General features: G+C 48.3%; 1 protein-coding gene across 1 annotated transcript in view; it reads left to right on the top strand.

Annotated features, from left to right (window-relative positions):
• The first annotated feature begins 7,735 nt into the window (after positions 1-7,735).
• Positions 7,736-18,038, top strand: part of Pik3r6 (phosphoinositide-3-kinase regulatory subunit 6) — a 36,043-nt gene continuing 25,740 nt past the window's right edge. The window contains exons 1-7 of the mRNA XM_048366129.1: positions 7,736-7,826; positions 14,817-14,894; positions 15,406-15,497; positions 15,895-15,963; positions 16,575-16,707; positions 16,853-16,922; positions 17,598-17,781. Of these exons, the coding sequence (XP_048222086.1) occupies positions 7,814-7,826; positions 14,817-14,894; positions 15,406-15,497; positions 15,895-15,963; positions 16,575-16,707; positions 16,853-16,922; positions 17,598-17,781 (639 nt within the window). The 5' untranslated portion in view covers positions 7,736-7,813. The remainder of the gene's footprint in view (positions 7,827-14,816; positions 14,895-15,405; positions 15,498-15,894; positions 15,964-16,574; positions 16,708-16,852; positions 16,923-17,597; positions 17,782-18,038) is intronic.

The raw sequence follows: 18,038 nt of genomic DNA on the forward strand, positions 1-18,038 counted from the left end.
TCCTTCATCCTGTCCCGGGCTTATTCATTACATTCAAATCCCTCCATCCACTCACACCTCCTCATTTGCTCATTCTTCCATTTAATTATTCCCCATTTATTCATTTCTCCATTCATCCCATGCACTCATTCCCCATTCACTCCTCCCCCCACTTACTCATTCCCCCATTCATTCCTCTCCCATTCACTCGTTCCCCCATTCACACATTTCCCCAGTCACTCACCTCAGTCACTCATCCATTCAATCATCCCCCTCATTGACTCATCTCTCCATTCTCTCATTCCTCCATTAATTTCTTCATTTGTTCATTCATTCATCCATTTGCTTTATTGAATAGCTAAGCACACTCAACAATCTCTTGTTCTGTGATGGGTAGAACAGTGAATAAGAAACACCTAACCACTGTTCTCCCAGAATTCATTATAGGGAGAGTGAGGGACAAGGCAGGCTGGGATCTAAGAACAACAATACAAAGATGCAAGATAGAATGTCAGTCTAGTCATATGACAGCAACAGAAAAGAAAGACCTATGGGAGGGAGGCAGAGCCATGGAATAAATGATTTACATTTCTTGGCTATTCTCCCCCTGCTTATACATACATACATACACACACATACACACATATACACACACACACATGCATACACATATTCCTGTAAAATGAAGGGGACCCAGTTTAAAACCCAATTAAAGGCCCTGCAGATAAAGATCAATGATTTTACCACCCCAAAGCACCACTGGATACAAGTGACAGAAACCCACCATGAACTTCTTTTGCTCAAGGCTCGCACTCTACCATTTGAGCCACAGCACCACTTCCAGCTTTTTTGGTGGTTAATTGGAGATAAGAGTCTCATGGGCTTTCCTACGTGGGCTGACTTTGAGCCACCATTCTTAGATCTCAGCCTCCTGAGTAACTAGGATTGTAGGTGTGCACCACCAGCACCTGGCTTTTTTTTTTTTTCAAAAGAAGTTTTAACATTAGAATTTTTCTCTTGGGGAAACATACTTTAGGTCTTGACTTTTGTACAAAAAAAATTAAGTATAAAATATAGATATGTCTTATGTCTGTTGTTAAAAATGGAAATCAAAGCAGCTCATGCTTTTTATTTTATTTCTCCAAATGAATTTTCAACTAGATCTCTGTCATTTAAATTATTTGTGAGATACCTGATTATCAGGCAGCATAAAAAAACCAATGGGCCTTGATTATACAATAAAATATCAATTGATTCGTCATCAGAACCAGTTATTTCAAGTACATCTTTTTTTGTTTTTTTGTTTTTTGCCAGTCCTGGTGCTTGAACTCAGGGCCTGAACACTGTCCCTGAGCTTCTTTTTTGCCCTAGGCTAGCACTCTACCACTTGAGCCACAGCGCTATTTCTGGCTTTTTCTGTTTATGTGGTACTGAGGAATCAAACCTAGGGCTTCATGCATGCTAGGCAAGCACTCTACCACTAGGCCACATTCCCAGTCCCTCAAGTACATCTTATTAACAAAAAAAAAATTATAATACTAACTATAAAAATGTATAGTACTAACTCTCAAGCCTAACTGTGAATTTGAGGGGTTGGAAATCAGGACTCGAACTTGGTATCTGACACTTTAGGCTTGTTGGCTGGTGTCCTATCACTTGAGCCATGCCTCTAACCCCATTGTTTTGTATCTTAAATAAAGTAATAATATTCTCAAGCTGTGAACTATGAATTTTCCAATTAAATTTTCCATGCTAAACATGATTTTTTACGTGAACAACGTTTTGTTTAAACTATCAAATGTCAGTCAGTATCTTACAGTTTTATTATAAAGTCATTATCACTAAATGAAGATTGACTTTAAAAATCAAATTAACTTTAGTTGTTTTATTAATGCCAATCTTGGGACTTGAACTCAGGACCTGGCCACTGTCACAAAGCTTTCATGCCTAGGGCTAGCATTCATCACTTGAGCCACAGCTAGACCTCCAGCTTTTTGCTGGTTAATTGGATTTAGAAGAGTCTCACAGACTTTCTTGCCTGGGCTGGCTTTGAGCCGCAATCCTCAGATCTCAGCCCCTTGAGTTGCTAGGATTAGAAGGGTGAACCACTGGAGCCTGGCTGTATATTATTTTTTACGAATAAAGATAGGCTTAGAGTGAGAAGCACTGATGTGGAGCAGAGCTGGGGTGGAGGTGGGGGGTCTCTGTGTCTCAACCCCATCAGCACCTGTGCAAGGCCAGGTGGCTGCCCCGTCCCTCCCACAGAGTTTGACAGCAAAAATCAGAATGAAGAACCTAAGTGACCACAATGGCTTCTTTAGAAAAGACCCTGAAGCTAGTTGGCCTCATGGGGAGGAGCTTTGAAAGCCACAGGGAGGAAAGGGAGGGGGAAGGAAGAGGAGGGACAGGGCTACTGGGTGCAACACAAGACTTTTTCTCTGCAGATCTGGACAGAAAGGCTAACTCCTCCAAGACAGCTGGCCCCTCCAAGCTGTTGGGGGTCACCGGGCAGAATTTCAGGGAGCTCAATGACTGGAGGATTTGGGGAGCAGAGAAGCCACATCGAGGTAGGTGGTGGCTGGAGTGGAGGTATCTGTCGGGGAGCTGGAAGAAACAGAGCTGAGCCAAGGCAACAGGTGGGGAGTAGACCCCAGGTTGTTTGCCAAGTGCAGGGCTCCATGGGTCAGCCTTTCAGAGAAGAGTTTCCCCCAAATGTGGTGGGTATTTTGTGCTTGCTCAGATAGTTTTCAAATAATCGAAAGAGCATAGGACCCTGTGAAGGAGCCTCTCTGAGATCTTGTATTGTCAATGACAATAGATCCAATTCTACCTGTGCCATGATGTAGAAAATGCCTTTTTATTCCACTTGATTCTCTCTAGTGATAAATGGTGGGGGGGGGTGCCAATGCTGTGACTTGAACTTAGGACCTAAGTGTTCTTCCTTAGCTGTTTTGCTCAAGCCTGGCACTCTACCACTTGAGCCACAGCTCTACTTTGGGCTTTCTGGTGGTTCACTGAGATAAGAGTCTCATAGAAATTTCTGCCCAGGCTAGCTTTGAACTGCTATTCTCAGATCTGTCTCCTGAGTAGCTAGAAGTACAGGTATGAGACTCCCATGCCAGGATGGAGGGAAATGTTTTTAATGTCCATTTTCTAGGTCAGGATACCCAGGCTCAGGAATGAAGCAACTTGTCAAAAATGACAGAGTGGCTAAGCAAGCAGCAGACTCAAAAGGAATCTCCTGGGGCCCCATCTCTGTCCCTTCTTGGGCATGCTCTGTCCATCCCTCTCCTGGATAGGTAGTGATTGCATGCTGGCTTAGCTGATGTTCTCCATGTATGTGGATGAGGCATCTGGGTGGGTGGCCGTCTCAGAGCCTGATAAAGACATAGCCTTTGCCCCTGAGGAGCTGACCTCTGCACTGGGAGTTGAGACATAGCCATGATTGCAGAAAGCAAAATGCAATAGGGGGCCTAGGGAAATGAGGCTGTGCAGAAGTGGAAAGGGGGGTGGTGGTCAGGTGCAAGGTCAGAAAAAGACTCTGGGATGTACTTCTGAATGCCACTATGAAAGAAGGTGGGCCTGGCATGCAGACAGGAGGTAGAGGCACCCCAGCTAGAGGGGGCAGGGAGAGCAGATGTGTAGGCCAGGCTTTGGGCCACAGGTTCCTTGTGATGCCCAGAGGTATTTATGCAGGCCACAAGGGCCTGTTCTGCTCTTGAGCTCTAAATAATCATCCTCTTGTCCTTTACTTCTCCTGCTCCTCCTTTCTCTTCCTCCTCCTCCTTTCTTCTTCATATTCTTCTTCTTCTCCTTCTTCTTCTTCCTCCTCCTCCTTCCTTCTCTCCTCATTCTCCTTCTCCTTCTTCTTTCTCCTACTGTACCTCCTTCTTCTTTCTTCTTCTTCCTTCTTCTTTTCCTTCTCTTTAATCTTCTTCCTCTTCTGCACAAGGGATTGCCCTCAGGGCCTTGCACTTGCTAAGCAGGAGCTCTTCCACTGGAGCTAGGCTCCCTGCTCTCCATGTGAGTTTCAAGTATCAGCTGACTTCATCTTCATGGCAGTCTTATAAAGGAAAGTCTTCCCAGCTGCATGCTGTATGTTCGTATTATTTTATTTAAGTGTGTGTGTGTGTGTGTGCGTGTGTGCGTGTGTGTGTGTGTGTGTTGGTACTGGGGCTGGAACTCAGGGCTAGAGAACTTTCCTTTGAGCTTTTTTGCTCAAGGCTGGCACTCTAACAATTGAACTGTACCACTGCTGGCTTTTTTGGTGGATAACTGGAGATTGGAGGAAAATGCTGCAAGCAAGTCTCCTTTAAAGATGATGGAATCAAGGCAGAGCAGCCTCAGTAGCCAAGTATAGCCACCAGCCCAAATGACCCTAGTGACAGGACAGACTGAAGGCTGGCTGTGTGGCTACTGGTGCTGTGCCTCCTCCGCCCCTCACTAGGGCCTGTGGCTCCCCCTATCCACCCACACTGTTTCCCAGAAGGCACCTGGCTGATGTGGCTCAGAAGCACCCACCCCTCCTCACACTCTTCACTCAGCATCCAGGTCCCTTACACTCAGGTCTTGGGAACAATGCTGATGTACACACACACACACACACACACACACACACACACACACACACACGCACTTCTTCCCTGCCAGGTGTTTCCTTCCCAGCCAGGGAGGAAAACAACCACTGGAAGGAAGGCCAGGGTCCTTCCTTCCCTAGCCCTCTCCTTGAGCCTCTTGAGCTTTGCTGGGGTACAGGCTGAATACAAGATCTGATCTGCCCATGAAACATGGGGGAGGGGGGTCTAATGTGAGGGGAATACCAGGAGGACCCACACGGGGAAGTGACAGGCTCTGTGTGCTGAGTGCTGGGAAGTTTGGGGGTACAGTCTGCTGTTGAGGCAGACTGACTAGGAGCTGGAAATGGAGGTGGGTGCTGGAAGGCAGGGGCAGGCCTGGGCTCCAGCCAGGACCCCTGGGCTCCTCCAAGTCCTCTTTCCTCTAACCAGCCTTGTCCCGGCCCCAGGTTATCACACACCAGCCACACACTCCCCTTTGCTTTCCCCCACCCCCCTTAAAGTGGGTTCTTGGTCTTTTTATTTTTTGCCAATGTTCTGGATTTAAAAGAGAACACATGCTCTCTGGTCCCCAGTTGACTGGTTGATGTCTTCATTTGTTTGTTTCATGCTACCTTTGATCTCATCCCTCTGTCAAGAAAAGTGAAGACTCTGGGGGTGGGGGGGAGGGGGGGATGCGTGCACATGTGCACACCAGTACTGAGGCCTGAACACAGAGCCTCATCCTGTCCTTTAGCTTTTTCACTCAAGGCTGGTGCTGTACCACTTAAGCCACATCTCTACTTCCAGCTTTTTGTTGGTTAACTGGAGATAAGAGCCCCACAGACATTTCTGCCCAACCTGGCTTTGAACCATGATCTCATTCTCCTGAGTAGCCAGGATTACAAGCATGAGCCACCGCCCCCTGGAAAAGATGATCTTGAAACTACCCTAAGCTGTGCAGAGACCAAGCCTATGGAGACTTAACTCCCAACCCCCTCCCCTACTGGTACTGTCCCCTGAAGAGTGGCAAGCCAGGCACCCACCCTGCTCAGGACTTTGCTGTTTTCTTCGCTTGGGACATTTCTCCTGTAAATATGGCATAGTGTCCCTTGTCTCATTTATTTATTTATCTATCTATTTATTTTTGTTGGTCCTGGGGCTTGAACTCAGGGCCTGGGCACTGTCCCTGATCTCTTTTTGCTCAAGGCCAGCACTATACCACTTTAAGCCACAGCCCTATTTCCAGTTTTCTGGTTGTTAATTGGAGATAAGCATCTCATGGACTTTCCTGCCCAGGCTGGTTTCCAATCATAATCCTCAGATCTCAGCTTCCTGAGTATCTGAGTTTACAGGCATGAGCCGCTGGTGCCGGGCTCCTTATCTCTTTTATATCCCACTCAAATGTCACCTCTTGTGAAAATCTCCCTGGTTACTCTTTCAAACATGATGCACACATTTGGGGGTCAGGGAGATGACATATTGACAGTTTTACTTAGAAGGAATACATTAGATGAGATACTTTGCACAGCATGGTGACTGTAATTAGCAAGAACCCCTTGCATGTGATTGTCTCTGAGTGATTTTTTAAACACTTCATCATCCTCTAATAAACAATTTAATTATTTAGTTGGCTGTTGGCATCCTTAGTACAATCTTTATAAAAATAGGTATTTTTGCTTATTTTCACTTGCTGCTGTATCACTAGGACCTGGAACATTGTCTGCCCTATAGAAGAACTCTATAAATATTTGTTGGATAGATGGATGGATCCACCCCCTTAGGCAGTCTCCAGTGAAGACCCAGATTTCTCCTTGTGGTTATAATACACAGTGTGAATGAATGAAATGACCAATGGACGCTTCCAGGGGTAGAAGTGAGAGGCTATAGTCCCCGTTGATAGCATCCATGCTTATGCTAGCTGCTGAGGCTCTTCTTCAGCTGGCAGAGGTTGATAACCTGCTGTCCTACAAGGCTGCATTCTGTGGTTACCATGAAAGTGGGCAAGGGAGGGGAGTGTGCATTCTATCTGATTGGTCAGCACCTTGCCCATCATTTTGTGGCACAAAAGCAGCAAGCTGACATGGAAGCCTGGGTTGTCCAAGATGAGACCTGAGTTCAGTAAGCCACCACTGGTGACCAAAGTGATTACCCTGTGAGTGTGACGAAGCACAATGTCATTTTCACCATTATATCTGTCTCCTTGCTTCTTTTTAAAATCTTTTATGGAGTGGGGGTTGTTGCACAGTTTTCAAGCTTTTGCTCAGTTTTCTCACTCAATGCCCAATGCTCTACCTCTTGAGCTACATTTCCACTTCCAGATTTTTGCTGGTTTTGGAGTTAAGAGCCTTCCAGATTTGCCTAGTCAGGCTAACCTCGATCCTTAGATTTCAGACTTCTGAATAGCTAGGATTTCAGGTGTGAGCCACTAGTATCCAGATCAGACTGTGATTTTTTTTAATGCAAAATCTGAATTTGTTTAATGTTGGCCACAGATTGAGGTGCACCCTCTCTGGGAACAAGAACTAAATGGGCCAGAGGACAGGTGAGAAGGATGCTTTCTTTTCATGGTAGAATCACTCCCACCTTTTAGTCTTTCGGCCTAGGTACAGACGTAGTCTCCAGGGTCTCCCCTGGGAGCCTGTGGATAAGGAGGCTTGTTAAGCATCAGAGTAGGTGGGGTACTCTGGAGAAACAAAATCCACTGGTTATGCACATAAATGAAAAGAAATTTATTGCAGGATTGGCTCACATGAGTAAGGAGGCAGACAAGTCCCACAGTCCACCATCAATAAGCTGAAGGTCCAGTAACACTCATGCTATAACTCTTGATTTTCTTGTTCATGGCTGGTGCTCTGCCAGCTGAGGCACTATTTCTGGGCCCTGGTGGCTCCCACCTGTCATCTTAGCTACTCAGGAGGCTGAGATCCAAAGGATGTGGTTTGAAGCCAGCCCAGGAAGAAAAGTTCATAAGATTCCATTTCCAATAAGCCAGCAAAAATCAAGGCTGAGGACATGGCTCATGTGGTAGTGCACCAGCCAGCAAGCATGAGGCCCTGAGTTTGTTTCTTATTTAAATGCCGACTTTCCTCATGCGCACTAGAACACTGGTCCCCTGAGAGCCACGCTATGTTGCACAGGTGCACATTTTCTGTACTCACCACTCGCCCTCACTACCTGCCTCTTATTTTGCAGAACCTCTGTGTAGAGAAACAACCACGCTGCTTTCCATTCTTCTTCCTGAGACAACCACATCCTCCTCACAAACCCCACAGGCTGCCATGGAGGGCTCAGGTCAGTGTGGGGAGGGGGGCCTAGCGAGCCTGGCTGAACTCCTACAGATGCAGGTGGACACTGGAGCTGGCAGGACCACCCCTGCACTCATCCAAGTTGCCAGTCTCCAATCCAGCTGCCCATAGTGAGGACCTGGTGAACAACAGACAGCCACATTGCTTGTATTGGGCCCTGCCCCCTTACAGGTCGCTGAGCTGGGCAATGGGAAAGTAGTAAGAAGAGCCAAGGTGTGGCACCAAATTATTGTGGTTAAATAAAGAGTCAATAAGAGGGGCTGGGGATATGGCCTAGTGGCAAGAGCGCTTGCCTCGTATACGTGAAGCCCTTGGTTCGATTCCCCAGCACCACATATACAGAAAATGGCCAGAGGTGGTGCTGTGGCTCAAGTGGCAGAGTGCTAGCCTTGAGCAAAAAGAAGCCAGGGACAGTGCTCAGGCCCTGAGTCCAAGGCCCAGGAATGGCAAAAAAAAAAAAAAAAGAAAAGAAAAAGTAGCCAGAGATGGAAGTGGTGCTGTGACTCAAGTGGTAGAGTGCCAGCCTGGAGCACAGATCGGCTCAGGAACAGAGCCCAGGCCCTGAGTACAAGCCCCAGGACCAGCAAAAAAAAGAGTCAATAAGAATATTTCCTTTTTCCAAGGATCGGTGAAAACACTTGACAAATACCAACTGATTTGCTCCACTCTGGTGGGTTTTTGGGTTTTTTTGTCAGTTATGGGGCTTGAACTCTGGGCCTGAGCACTGTCCCTGAGCTCTTCAGCTCAAGGCTAGTGCTTTACTACTTTGAGCCACTACTTCCCCTGGTTGGTATTATCTCTTACTGTAATAAAAAGGAGAAACAGAGGTATGTTGAAAGGTGAGTATTTATAGGGAAGGCACTCTGCTTTACTTAGTCTATCCATTTAAATGTTAATCACATCCAATAATACCTGAACAGAATATAATGTTTGACCAACTACCTACCTGGACACCCTGTGTTCTAGTCAAGTTAATTCATAGAATTAAATATCACAAGTGGGTACAGGGTAACTTCAAGAAGATTAGTCTTCTTGAAAAAGGATTCTTAGGTTTCATTCAAATCAGGATGGACCCCCAAAAGAATTAGGGAACTACTATTGACTATTTGGCTCCAAGGTCACATTCCTGAACACAGAAAAACCCAGCAACAACAAATATATCAGCTTGCTCTACTTTTTGCTCTTCTAAATCTCTTCCCACCACTTCTGACAAACCAGGAGCCTTGCTGCTGTCCTGACACTGTGACCTTCCTCAATTTAGATAGCTGTCCTCTGTGAGCACTGGCCATCTTGTCATGGGACTCCCTTCTAGTCTAACACCGAAAGGACATGAAACTCCAATCTGGCCGCATAAGACAGTCATTATCACTTGAGCTTCACATCAGAGGCCCCTGGTGACGATAAAAAGTTCAGTGGTGTGGTCCTACCCTGTATGGTCTGATTTAATGGGAAGGGTTTTTGGGTGTTTTTTTTAAACACCCTAGGCAGCTGTGATAGGCACTCAAGTTTGGGTAAAGGTGAGCTCTCCTTGAGAAAAGAAGTTGAGAAGGGATTTTTCTCTGTAGGGTCACAGGAAAAGGAGGGCCACGAGGAAAAGGATGACTAGGAGAGGGAAGCCTTGAGACAGATTTGAATGGCCTGGAATTGAGGAGCAGGCCTTAGACTAGGGATATTCTACCACAGTCAGGATCTTACTAGCCTCTCCTTTACCTTCCTCCCTGTAGTCTTTTAGCTGTGAGAGCTGAGAACCTTTTGCAAGGGTGTTTGTTTCTGTGTATCATACCCCAGGTGCACATAACTGGACATACACAGTCTTTCCTGGGTCTAGCCTCTTGTTTCCTTTCTCAGTGAGCTCATGTAACTTTGATGGACGAGCATCTCATGAAGAAAGCTCTGCTTCCAACAGTTCTGTCCCCTCTGAGACTAATTTTTCCACCTATGAAATGAGAAGAAAGGTGCCTATTGGCCTGACGGTTGGCAGTTGAAGAGGCAATGTGGGACATAGAACCCAATGTGAGACTTGGAATCTAGCAAACCGAATTGTATTTTGTGCTGCTAAACTCAACAGGGCTCTAGTCCCAACCAAATGAGTTACCCATGGGAAAAGCTTTGTATATCCATGAGTCAATGACTAGGCACTGTTTCTTAGCTTTTCTTGCTCAAGGCTAACATGTTACCACTTGAGCCATAGCTCTCCTTCCAGCTTTTTGCAGGTTTATTGGACAGAAGCATCTAATGGACTTTCCTATCTATGCTGGCTTTGAATCAGGATCCCCAGAGCTCAGCCTTCTAAGCAGCTGGGATTACAGCTGTGAGCCACCACTAGCATGGCTTCCCTTCTCATTTTGTTGCTTAATCCAATCCAATCAAGTCTCAAGTCCTCAATTCCCAAGATTAGTATGAATTCTGGTGTCATCCCTTTGAGGAGCTACCTACTCCTGCGGGCTGCTGAAGAGCATGATTCCAAGCCAGCTCAGGCAGGAAGGTCCTTGAGACTCTTATTGCCAATTAACCACCAAGAACCTGGAAGTGGCTCAAGTGGCAGAGTGCTAGCCTTGAGCAAGAGCTCAGGGACAGCTCCCAGGCCCTGAATTCAAGCCCCATGGCCATGGGGTAGGGGTGGGGGGGAGGGAGATTACCTTTAACTAAAAGCCATTGTCATCATTGCACCCTTTGGGGACAACCCAGCTTGATGGGCCCAGCTAGCTATCTGGGGGTCTCCAGGGGCCAGGCAGGATGATGGGGGACAGTGGGGACTGGGATGGAGCATCTGGCCCCTGGCCCCTCAGCCAGCCCTCACACAGAATGTGCGTGCCCAGTGTCAATCCAGTTCCCAGTTTTGAGACTTGCCAGGCACTCTAACTTTCACTTACAATCTTCTGACTCACGGGTGTTGACAGCTAATTCATCTTTTAAGAGAGACTTCACAAACCCAAACAAAACATGTCTGCAAGCCACATCTGGAAGGAAGGAAGCCAAGGGTTTGTTCCTGTAGTCCAGACTTTGAAAACAAAGTTTGTTCGAGGTTGTCTCCTCAGCCTACTGGTAACTTCTCTGAAATTTGTCTTTGAAACATAAAAACATAATTCCTCTTGCAAAACAGGAACTCAGGGTGCAGGGACGAAGTCTCAGCTGCACTTCTAATGAGGAAGAAATCAAGTTGTCACCATTTTAGGACTTTCTGTGAAGCCCATGAAAAGGGGACAGGGGAGGAGGAAGGAATAAAGTGGAGAAGAGAGGGGAGAAAGGGAAGGGGGAGGAAGGAGAGAACAGAGGGAGGAAAGAAGGCATGGAGGGGAAGAGAAAAGAAAAGAAAGAAGAAGAAGGAAGGAAGGAGAGAGAAAAGAAGGAAGTAACCAATTGATTTCTGAATAACTCATACTGCATTAACTCATCAAATCTTACAGCAAGATGCAGAGGGGTAGACAGGAGGGCAGACTGGAGCCGCCTGCTTGCCAGGCTAAGTGATCAGTGTGGGGAGGTGTCATCCTACCCAGCCAAGCGTCCAGGAGGGCATGTGTGGCTATACCCTCTGTGCAGCCATTCTCCACCTGGAAGATGAGGCTTTGACAGTGGCAAACGTCTCATGGTGGAGGGTGGGGTGAGGGGACAATTAAGAGCCAGGGGAGAGCCAGGATGTCAGAAGTGCCAAGTGAGTCCCTTAGACTTTGCATGGTCCCATGTCAGAGCCATGGAAGGGCTATGTGGTGCTTTGGGCACCAGGGCCCAGCGCTGGGACTGGCCCAAGCTGAGTTTAACTCTTGGATTATATACAATGTGTCAGTATTGACATTTGTCATTTCTACCCAACTTCCTTCCAAAGGGAGGAAATTAAGAAAGGCAGTTAAGATACACAGTAACTAAGCTGGGCACTGGTGGCTCACAACCTTAAACCTAGCTACTCAGGAGGCTGAAATTTGAGGATCATAGTTTGAATCTAGTTAGGTAGTAAAGTCCATGAGATGCTTATCTCTAATAAAATACTCAGAAAAGGCTAGAAGTGGAGCTGTGGCTCAAGTAGTAGAGTATCTCTGAGCAAAAAAAGCTCAGGGATAGTGCCCAGGGTTAATACAATAAAAAAAAAATAAGAAGCAGTTAAGATATACATTTAGGGGTTGGAGGTTTGGCTCAGTTGGTAGAGCACTGGCCTGTGAGTGAAAGTGGCAAGTACCAAGTTTGAGTCCCAGTCTTGAACCTAAAGAAAGAGAGAAAGAGAGAGGGGGGGGGAAGGAAGGAAGGAAGGAAGGAAGGAAGGAAGGAAGGAAGGAAGGAAGGAAGGAAGGAAGGAAGGAAGGAAGGAAGGAAGGAAGGAAGGAAGGAAAGAAGGAAGGAAGGAAGGAAGGGAGGGAAGGAGGGAGGGAGGGAGGGAGGGAGGGAGGATATACATTAATTAAGCTGGTCTCTGGCAGCCCTCAGCTGTCATTCTAGTTACTCAGGAGGCTGAGGTCTGAAGATGGTTAGAAGCCAGCCTGGGCAGAACAGTCAGTGAGACTCTTGGTTCCAATTAACTACCCATCCAATTAACCACCCAAAAGTCGGAAGTAGAGATTTGGCTCAAATGGCAGAGTGTCAGCCTTGAGTACAGAAATCCAAGTAAGAGTGCATATAAGCCCTGTATTGGGGGGGGGGGGGGAAGGAGGGGGAGGAGGAAGAAAAGGAAGGAATGAAGGAAAGGAGGGAGGGAGAGAGGGGAAAGGGAAAGGGGGAGGAAAAGGAGAGAGAGATTAACCATGATGAAGCACCCAAGAGGAAAGGTTTCTGTCCCTTGAAATGAGCTCTTCTTTAGACTGGGTGGGAAGTGGCCTGCAAGATTGATTCCTGGCAACCATATCAAAAAGGGAACCCCTGACAAGTGTGCTGTGCATTGTCTGGCCTCTAGAGGCCGCATGCTATTATTCTGTAGGGACCTTTGGTGGGAGCTTGCTGCCAAGGGGGATTTTTGTGGGGGGAGGCCCCCAGGCTTCCTGCCCTGGCCTGAACCTTCCAAGAAAGGGACATGGCAACAGAATTAGGTATGCAAATGATACTGAAGCTGATGATGCCCTGGGAAGCCTCTTCCGGGTCCTTGAGTACCAAGTTTCATGATGTCACTACAAAGAATTTTAGAGCCAGGTGCTGTAATCCTAGCTACTCTTGAGGTCGTCATCCAAAGCCAGCCAGGTAGAAACACCCATAACACTCTTATTTCCAATTAACTAGCAAAAAGTCAGAAGTGCAGTTGTGGCTCGAGTGATAAAGCTCCAGTCTTGAGTGGAAAAAGCCAAGTGAGAGATCCAAGCCTCTCATTTGATGTGTAGGACACATCATGGTAGAGAGCAAGACAGTGAATATTAGTAAAGCTAAGACTGCAAGATTGCAGACATGGGATAGCGATGCAAGGGTGGCTCTCATAGCACGGGTTTATGATGGAAAGTTAGGGTTTCACTCCAGTTCACCTTAGGATGAGTGGTTCCAACACCTAACACATCTTATCACTCTTGGTGATACACTGTCTTTTATCAATTGGGCCTGGTGATCTCAAAGTTGGCTTATTTATTCTGGACCGTTGTGACATCAATGTTTAGCATCCCTTTAAACAAAGTGTGGATTTTCTCAGAGGCTCCCGTTAAAGCCAGTGACCATCCTTAAAATAGATATTTTCCTTCGCAAGCACATTTTGTGCCCAGAACATTTTCCCAATTGCTCCCTTCCCCTTGTCTCAGGACAGGCTCTTTCTTTAAGATATCCTTCTTCTGCTTCTGGAAAGCACTAATTATTTGGACACATGCACAAGGTCAGATGGACAAAGCTGATCTTCCTCTCCCCCTTTCTTCTCCTCAAAGTTCCTTTCTTCCTTCCTTCTTTCCTTCCTCCCTCCCTCCCCCCCTCCCTTCCTTCCTTCTTTCCTCCCTCCATTCCTTCCTTCTTTCATTCTTCCTTCCTTTCTTCCTTCTGTCGGTGGTGTCATTGAACTCAGGGCCTAGATGCAGTCTCTGAGTTCTTTTGTTCAAAGCTAGCACTCTACCACTTTGAGACAGTCCCATTTCCAGTTTTCTGGTGGTTAATTTGAGACAAGAGTCTCACAGACTTTCCTACCCAGACTGTCTTTGAACCATGATCCTCAGATCTCAGCCTTCTGAGTAGCTAGGATTATAGGCGTGAGCCACCAGCACCTGGGCATTAATGTGATATTGGTCTCTGAGTTCCTGGCTGCCTTGTTTTCCCTCATCCATCCTGCAAGGAGGGAATGGGGTCTGGCTGGGATACAAATCCTACCCACAAAGGAGAAGGGGAGGGCAGGACATGACAGCCTTAGACCAGCAGGAATTGGGAAAAAGGCATGACTACATGGTCAGGGAAGCTGAGGTAAAAATCACCCCTCTTGGTGTGGTCCTGCACTGAAGGATGGCTTTGCCAGCAACCTGGTACCACAGTCAGTTGCACTGCCTGGGTGGGCAACCAAGGCTGAGCCGTCCCCTCATGTGCCCTTCCTCATGTTCCCATCATGACCGTTGACCACCACTGAGGGGAAAATTTCCCTGATGCATGTCAAAACGACATGCAAAGACCTTATTCAAGATTGTTGCCACCAGGTGCTAGTGGCTTAGGAGGCTGAGATCTGAGGATTGCAGTTCAAAGCCAGCCCCAGCAGGAAAATCTGTGAGACTCTTATCTCCAATTAACCACCAGAAAACCTTCCTGAATTCAAACCTCAGAACTGACCCCAAAAAATTAAGAATTATTTATTTCTAGAATTTTCCATATAATATTTTATATTGTTGACCAAGGGTAAATTGAAACTGCACAAAGCAAAATCTCAGGTCAGGGAGGAATTTCACATAGGCACACATTGAGAAATGCTGGCTTTACAAACAGCACAGGCTGCAAAGGAAACGGAGTCTTCCAGCCCCAGGTTGAAGGCTGGCTGGCAGCTCTAACAGTTTGCATGGGTGAAGGGGATTTTCTCAAGGCTCCCTTCCTCACTGTCCCCCTCCAGATGTGGAGCTGGACCTGCAGAGGAGTGTGCAGGCTGTGCTACGGGAGCTCAGCGCCCCAGCCCTGCAGAGCAACCAGGGTGAGAGCTGGCCTGCAGGTGGGAACTACCCTACTCAGCCCCTCAGAGGGGCACTCAGGAGAGGGTCCTGGCTTGGGGTTCATGGGGAGTGGTTTCTGCTCTACCCATCCTCTCCTGGTGGAAATACCTGGAGCATCCAGAAAGTTCCCTGCTCCTGGTTCACTGTTACCAGCAGCTATGGCAGAAAGCAGTGGGGGTGGGGACGGGGTCCTGGCCCTCTTCTCACCACCTTCCCCAGCAGACCCAGCACCTCCCACCTCCTCACCTTCAGCAGGTCCACAATCCCCCCCTCCCCGAAAAGTGACTGGAGCACACTCCTGTCCCCATTTGTGACCCCCTTCCCCCTTCTGCCCTGGGAACTGTGTCCCAGCCTGTAGATCGGATGCCCCATGTGGACCCAACATTGGCTGCTGGGTCCAAGCCACAGTCTGGGGCTTGGGGCTCAGGGTCATCTCCTCTAGAGCCCCCAGCCCAGCCCTGTCATGCTGGGCTCCCTTGTCCCCTGGCCCAGGCATGTGGAGATGGTCCCTACATAAGAAGGTGGATCGAGATCCTGCTAAGAGCCCAATGCTGGTGCGCATTCTGCTCCGAGAGCTGGAGAAGGTGGGTATGTGCAGGCTGAGGGGGGCCACTGGGATGGGGCTCAGCTCCAGCCGCTCAGCACCCCCAAATGTGGGTGATCCACTTCATTTTTTACCAGACATGTCTGTGTGTGTATGTGTATGAGAGAGAGAGAGAGAGAGAGAGAGAGAGAGAGAGAGAGAGAGAGAGAGAGAGCATGAGAGCTTGAACTCAGGGCCTGGGCACTGTCTTGTGTTTTTGTTGCTCAAGGCTGGTGCTCTACCACTTGAGCCACAGCTCCACTTCTGGCTTTTTGGTGCTTAATTGAAGATAAGTGTCTAATAGACATTCCTCATTCTCAGCTCTCAGTCTTCCAAATAGCTAGGATTACTGGCGTGCACCACTGCAGCGTGCCCAGCTGGGGTCTCCTGTTTTGCAGGCGGACAGTGAGGACCACAGGCACGTCATCATTCCCCTGCTGCACACGCTAATGTACGTGCTCACCAAGGTGAGCCCAGCCAGGGCCTGGCGGGAGGCGGCCATGAGCACATGAGCCCAACACTCTCCTACCTGCTTAGCAAGCTTCTGACCTCTGCCTGAGTGAGCCTAGGCCAATTCCTGGGCTGCCTGCAGCACCCCATGCGCTTCCCCTCCCCAGAGATGAAGCTGGAGGGGCAGGGAGAGCCTCAGTGGCCCCTGGGAATCACACAGGTGCTACGTTATTGCTCCCTACAGGTTTGCATGCCCTGGGGAGGGGCAAAGGTTCTCAGGGCCCACTGAGGCTGTGGAGAGCCTTGGGGAATTGTGGGTACCTATGCATGTGGAGTGCAAGGAGGAGCAAAGGAGACCCCAGCTGGGTCCAAGATTTTTGAGCCTAGTGAACCCCAAAAGTGCACCTCCCTACATACGGCAGAAGGGTTAGGAGGGGAATTCATCCCAATGGCAGGTGTGGGATATATTTCTATCAAAAGGAGGTCTTGCACATACTGGCAGAAGAGGATGGAAGGTATGGAGAGGCAGAGAGCTCCTCAGGACCCACCCTCCTCCTTCCCGCTCTCCCACCCAGGGCCGTTCATGAACGAGGGCTTTCCGTGTACTCCAATTCCCGTCTTTCCTCAGGCCACGGGTGTCCCTGAGGAGCTGTACTGGAGAAGCTACACCTTGTGCACCCAGCTGCTGACCCTGCCTGCCCCCTATTGCACAGTCGCCTTGGACTGTGCCATACAGCTGAAAGCAGAGACCGCCATCCCAGGTGAGAACTGTAAAGCCTGGGCTACAAGACAAGCACACTTCCAAGACTACCTCTTTTCTCCAGGATGCCAGGGAGCTCCAAAGTCTCAGTAGCAGCACCTTGTAAGGAGGAAAGCTGGCTGGCTGACAGAGGATCTGGTTTGCAGGGACACTCTACCAAAGGACAGTCATTGCCGAACAGAACCTGAGGAGTGAATTGTACCCCTACCAAGAGAGGTGAGCAGGCTGGGGATGGCTGCCCACTTCAGCTGAAGATGCTGGGGGACTTGGTGACTGCTCACTGACAGGACACAAAAGTAGACTTGTGTTTGTGCCATACGTGTTCAGCAGGGCAGGGCAGTGTGCTTGTTGTTCTGGCAGAAAGGATTTAGCCACCCCTAACTCCCAAAAGTCCCTGGACCAGGATGCTTTAGGAGGGAGGATGTTTTTTAGCTAGAATTTCCACAGGCACAGGACTGGATCAGTTTCCCTTGTGTAAACAGTGGACTCGTATGGCTGAGAACAGCACTGTTAGCCCTTAGGAAAGACTGGACCCCTCCCTATTGTCAGCCTCACTCAGAGTCATTTGAATTTGAAGATCTTTATTTGGGAGTGGTGGGGGAGAGGAGAAAGGTTGTGGGGCTTGAACTCTGGGCCTGGGAGCTGTCCCTAAGCTCTTCCACTTACCACTTTGAGTCAGAGCACCACTTCTGGTTTTCTGGTAGTTAACTAGAGATTAGTCTCATGGATTTTCCTACCTGGCTTTGAATTCTGATCCTCAGATCTCAGACTCCTGAGTAGCTAGGATTACACTTGTGAGCCACCATTCCTCAGAGCTAAGCCCTAGCCAGGGGTGGGGTGGGGACCCCGGGCTTGGTAGTGCCCACAGTGGCCCTTCGCCCTTGCCCCCAGGGTGCTCCTCTTCGTGGACCCGGAGCTGGTGTCCGCCTCCGTATGCAGTGCACTGCTGCTGGAGATCCAGGCTGCCCAAGAGCAGCAGAGCCCTGAGTCCTGCATGCGCCACGTGGTCGCCCATGCGCTACAGGCCGCCCTGGGTGAGGCCTGCCATGCAGGTGCTGTGCACCGGAAGCTGCAGGTAACCGGGACCCTGGGTGTCCAGACCAATCACCACCACTCACTTCCGGTTCCTGCTTCCTGTCACTCCGGCCTGTAAATCCCTATAGATCAAGGAATAAACGGTTGCTAAGGCACATGCCTATGAAAAAGAAAAATGACAATGACTCAACTTCTCTATCTAGAAGTTATAGCACTTAACATTTTGATTCAAGTCCTTAATAATGGCACCCATATGATAATAGCTCATTTATTTATTCACTACTGGGGCCTAAACAC

This window comes from Perognathus longimembris, chromosome 17 (assembly GCF_023159225.1).
Source record: "Perognathus longimembris pacificus isolate PPM17 chromosome 17, ASM2315922v1, whole genome shotgun sequence".
Taxonomy (NCBI): domain Eukaryota; kingdom Metazoa; phylum Chordata; class Mammalia; order Rodentia; family Heteromyidae; genus Perognathus; species Perognathus longimembris.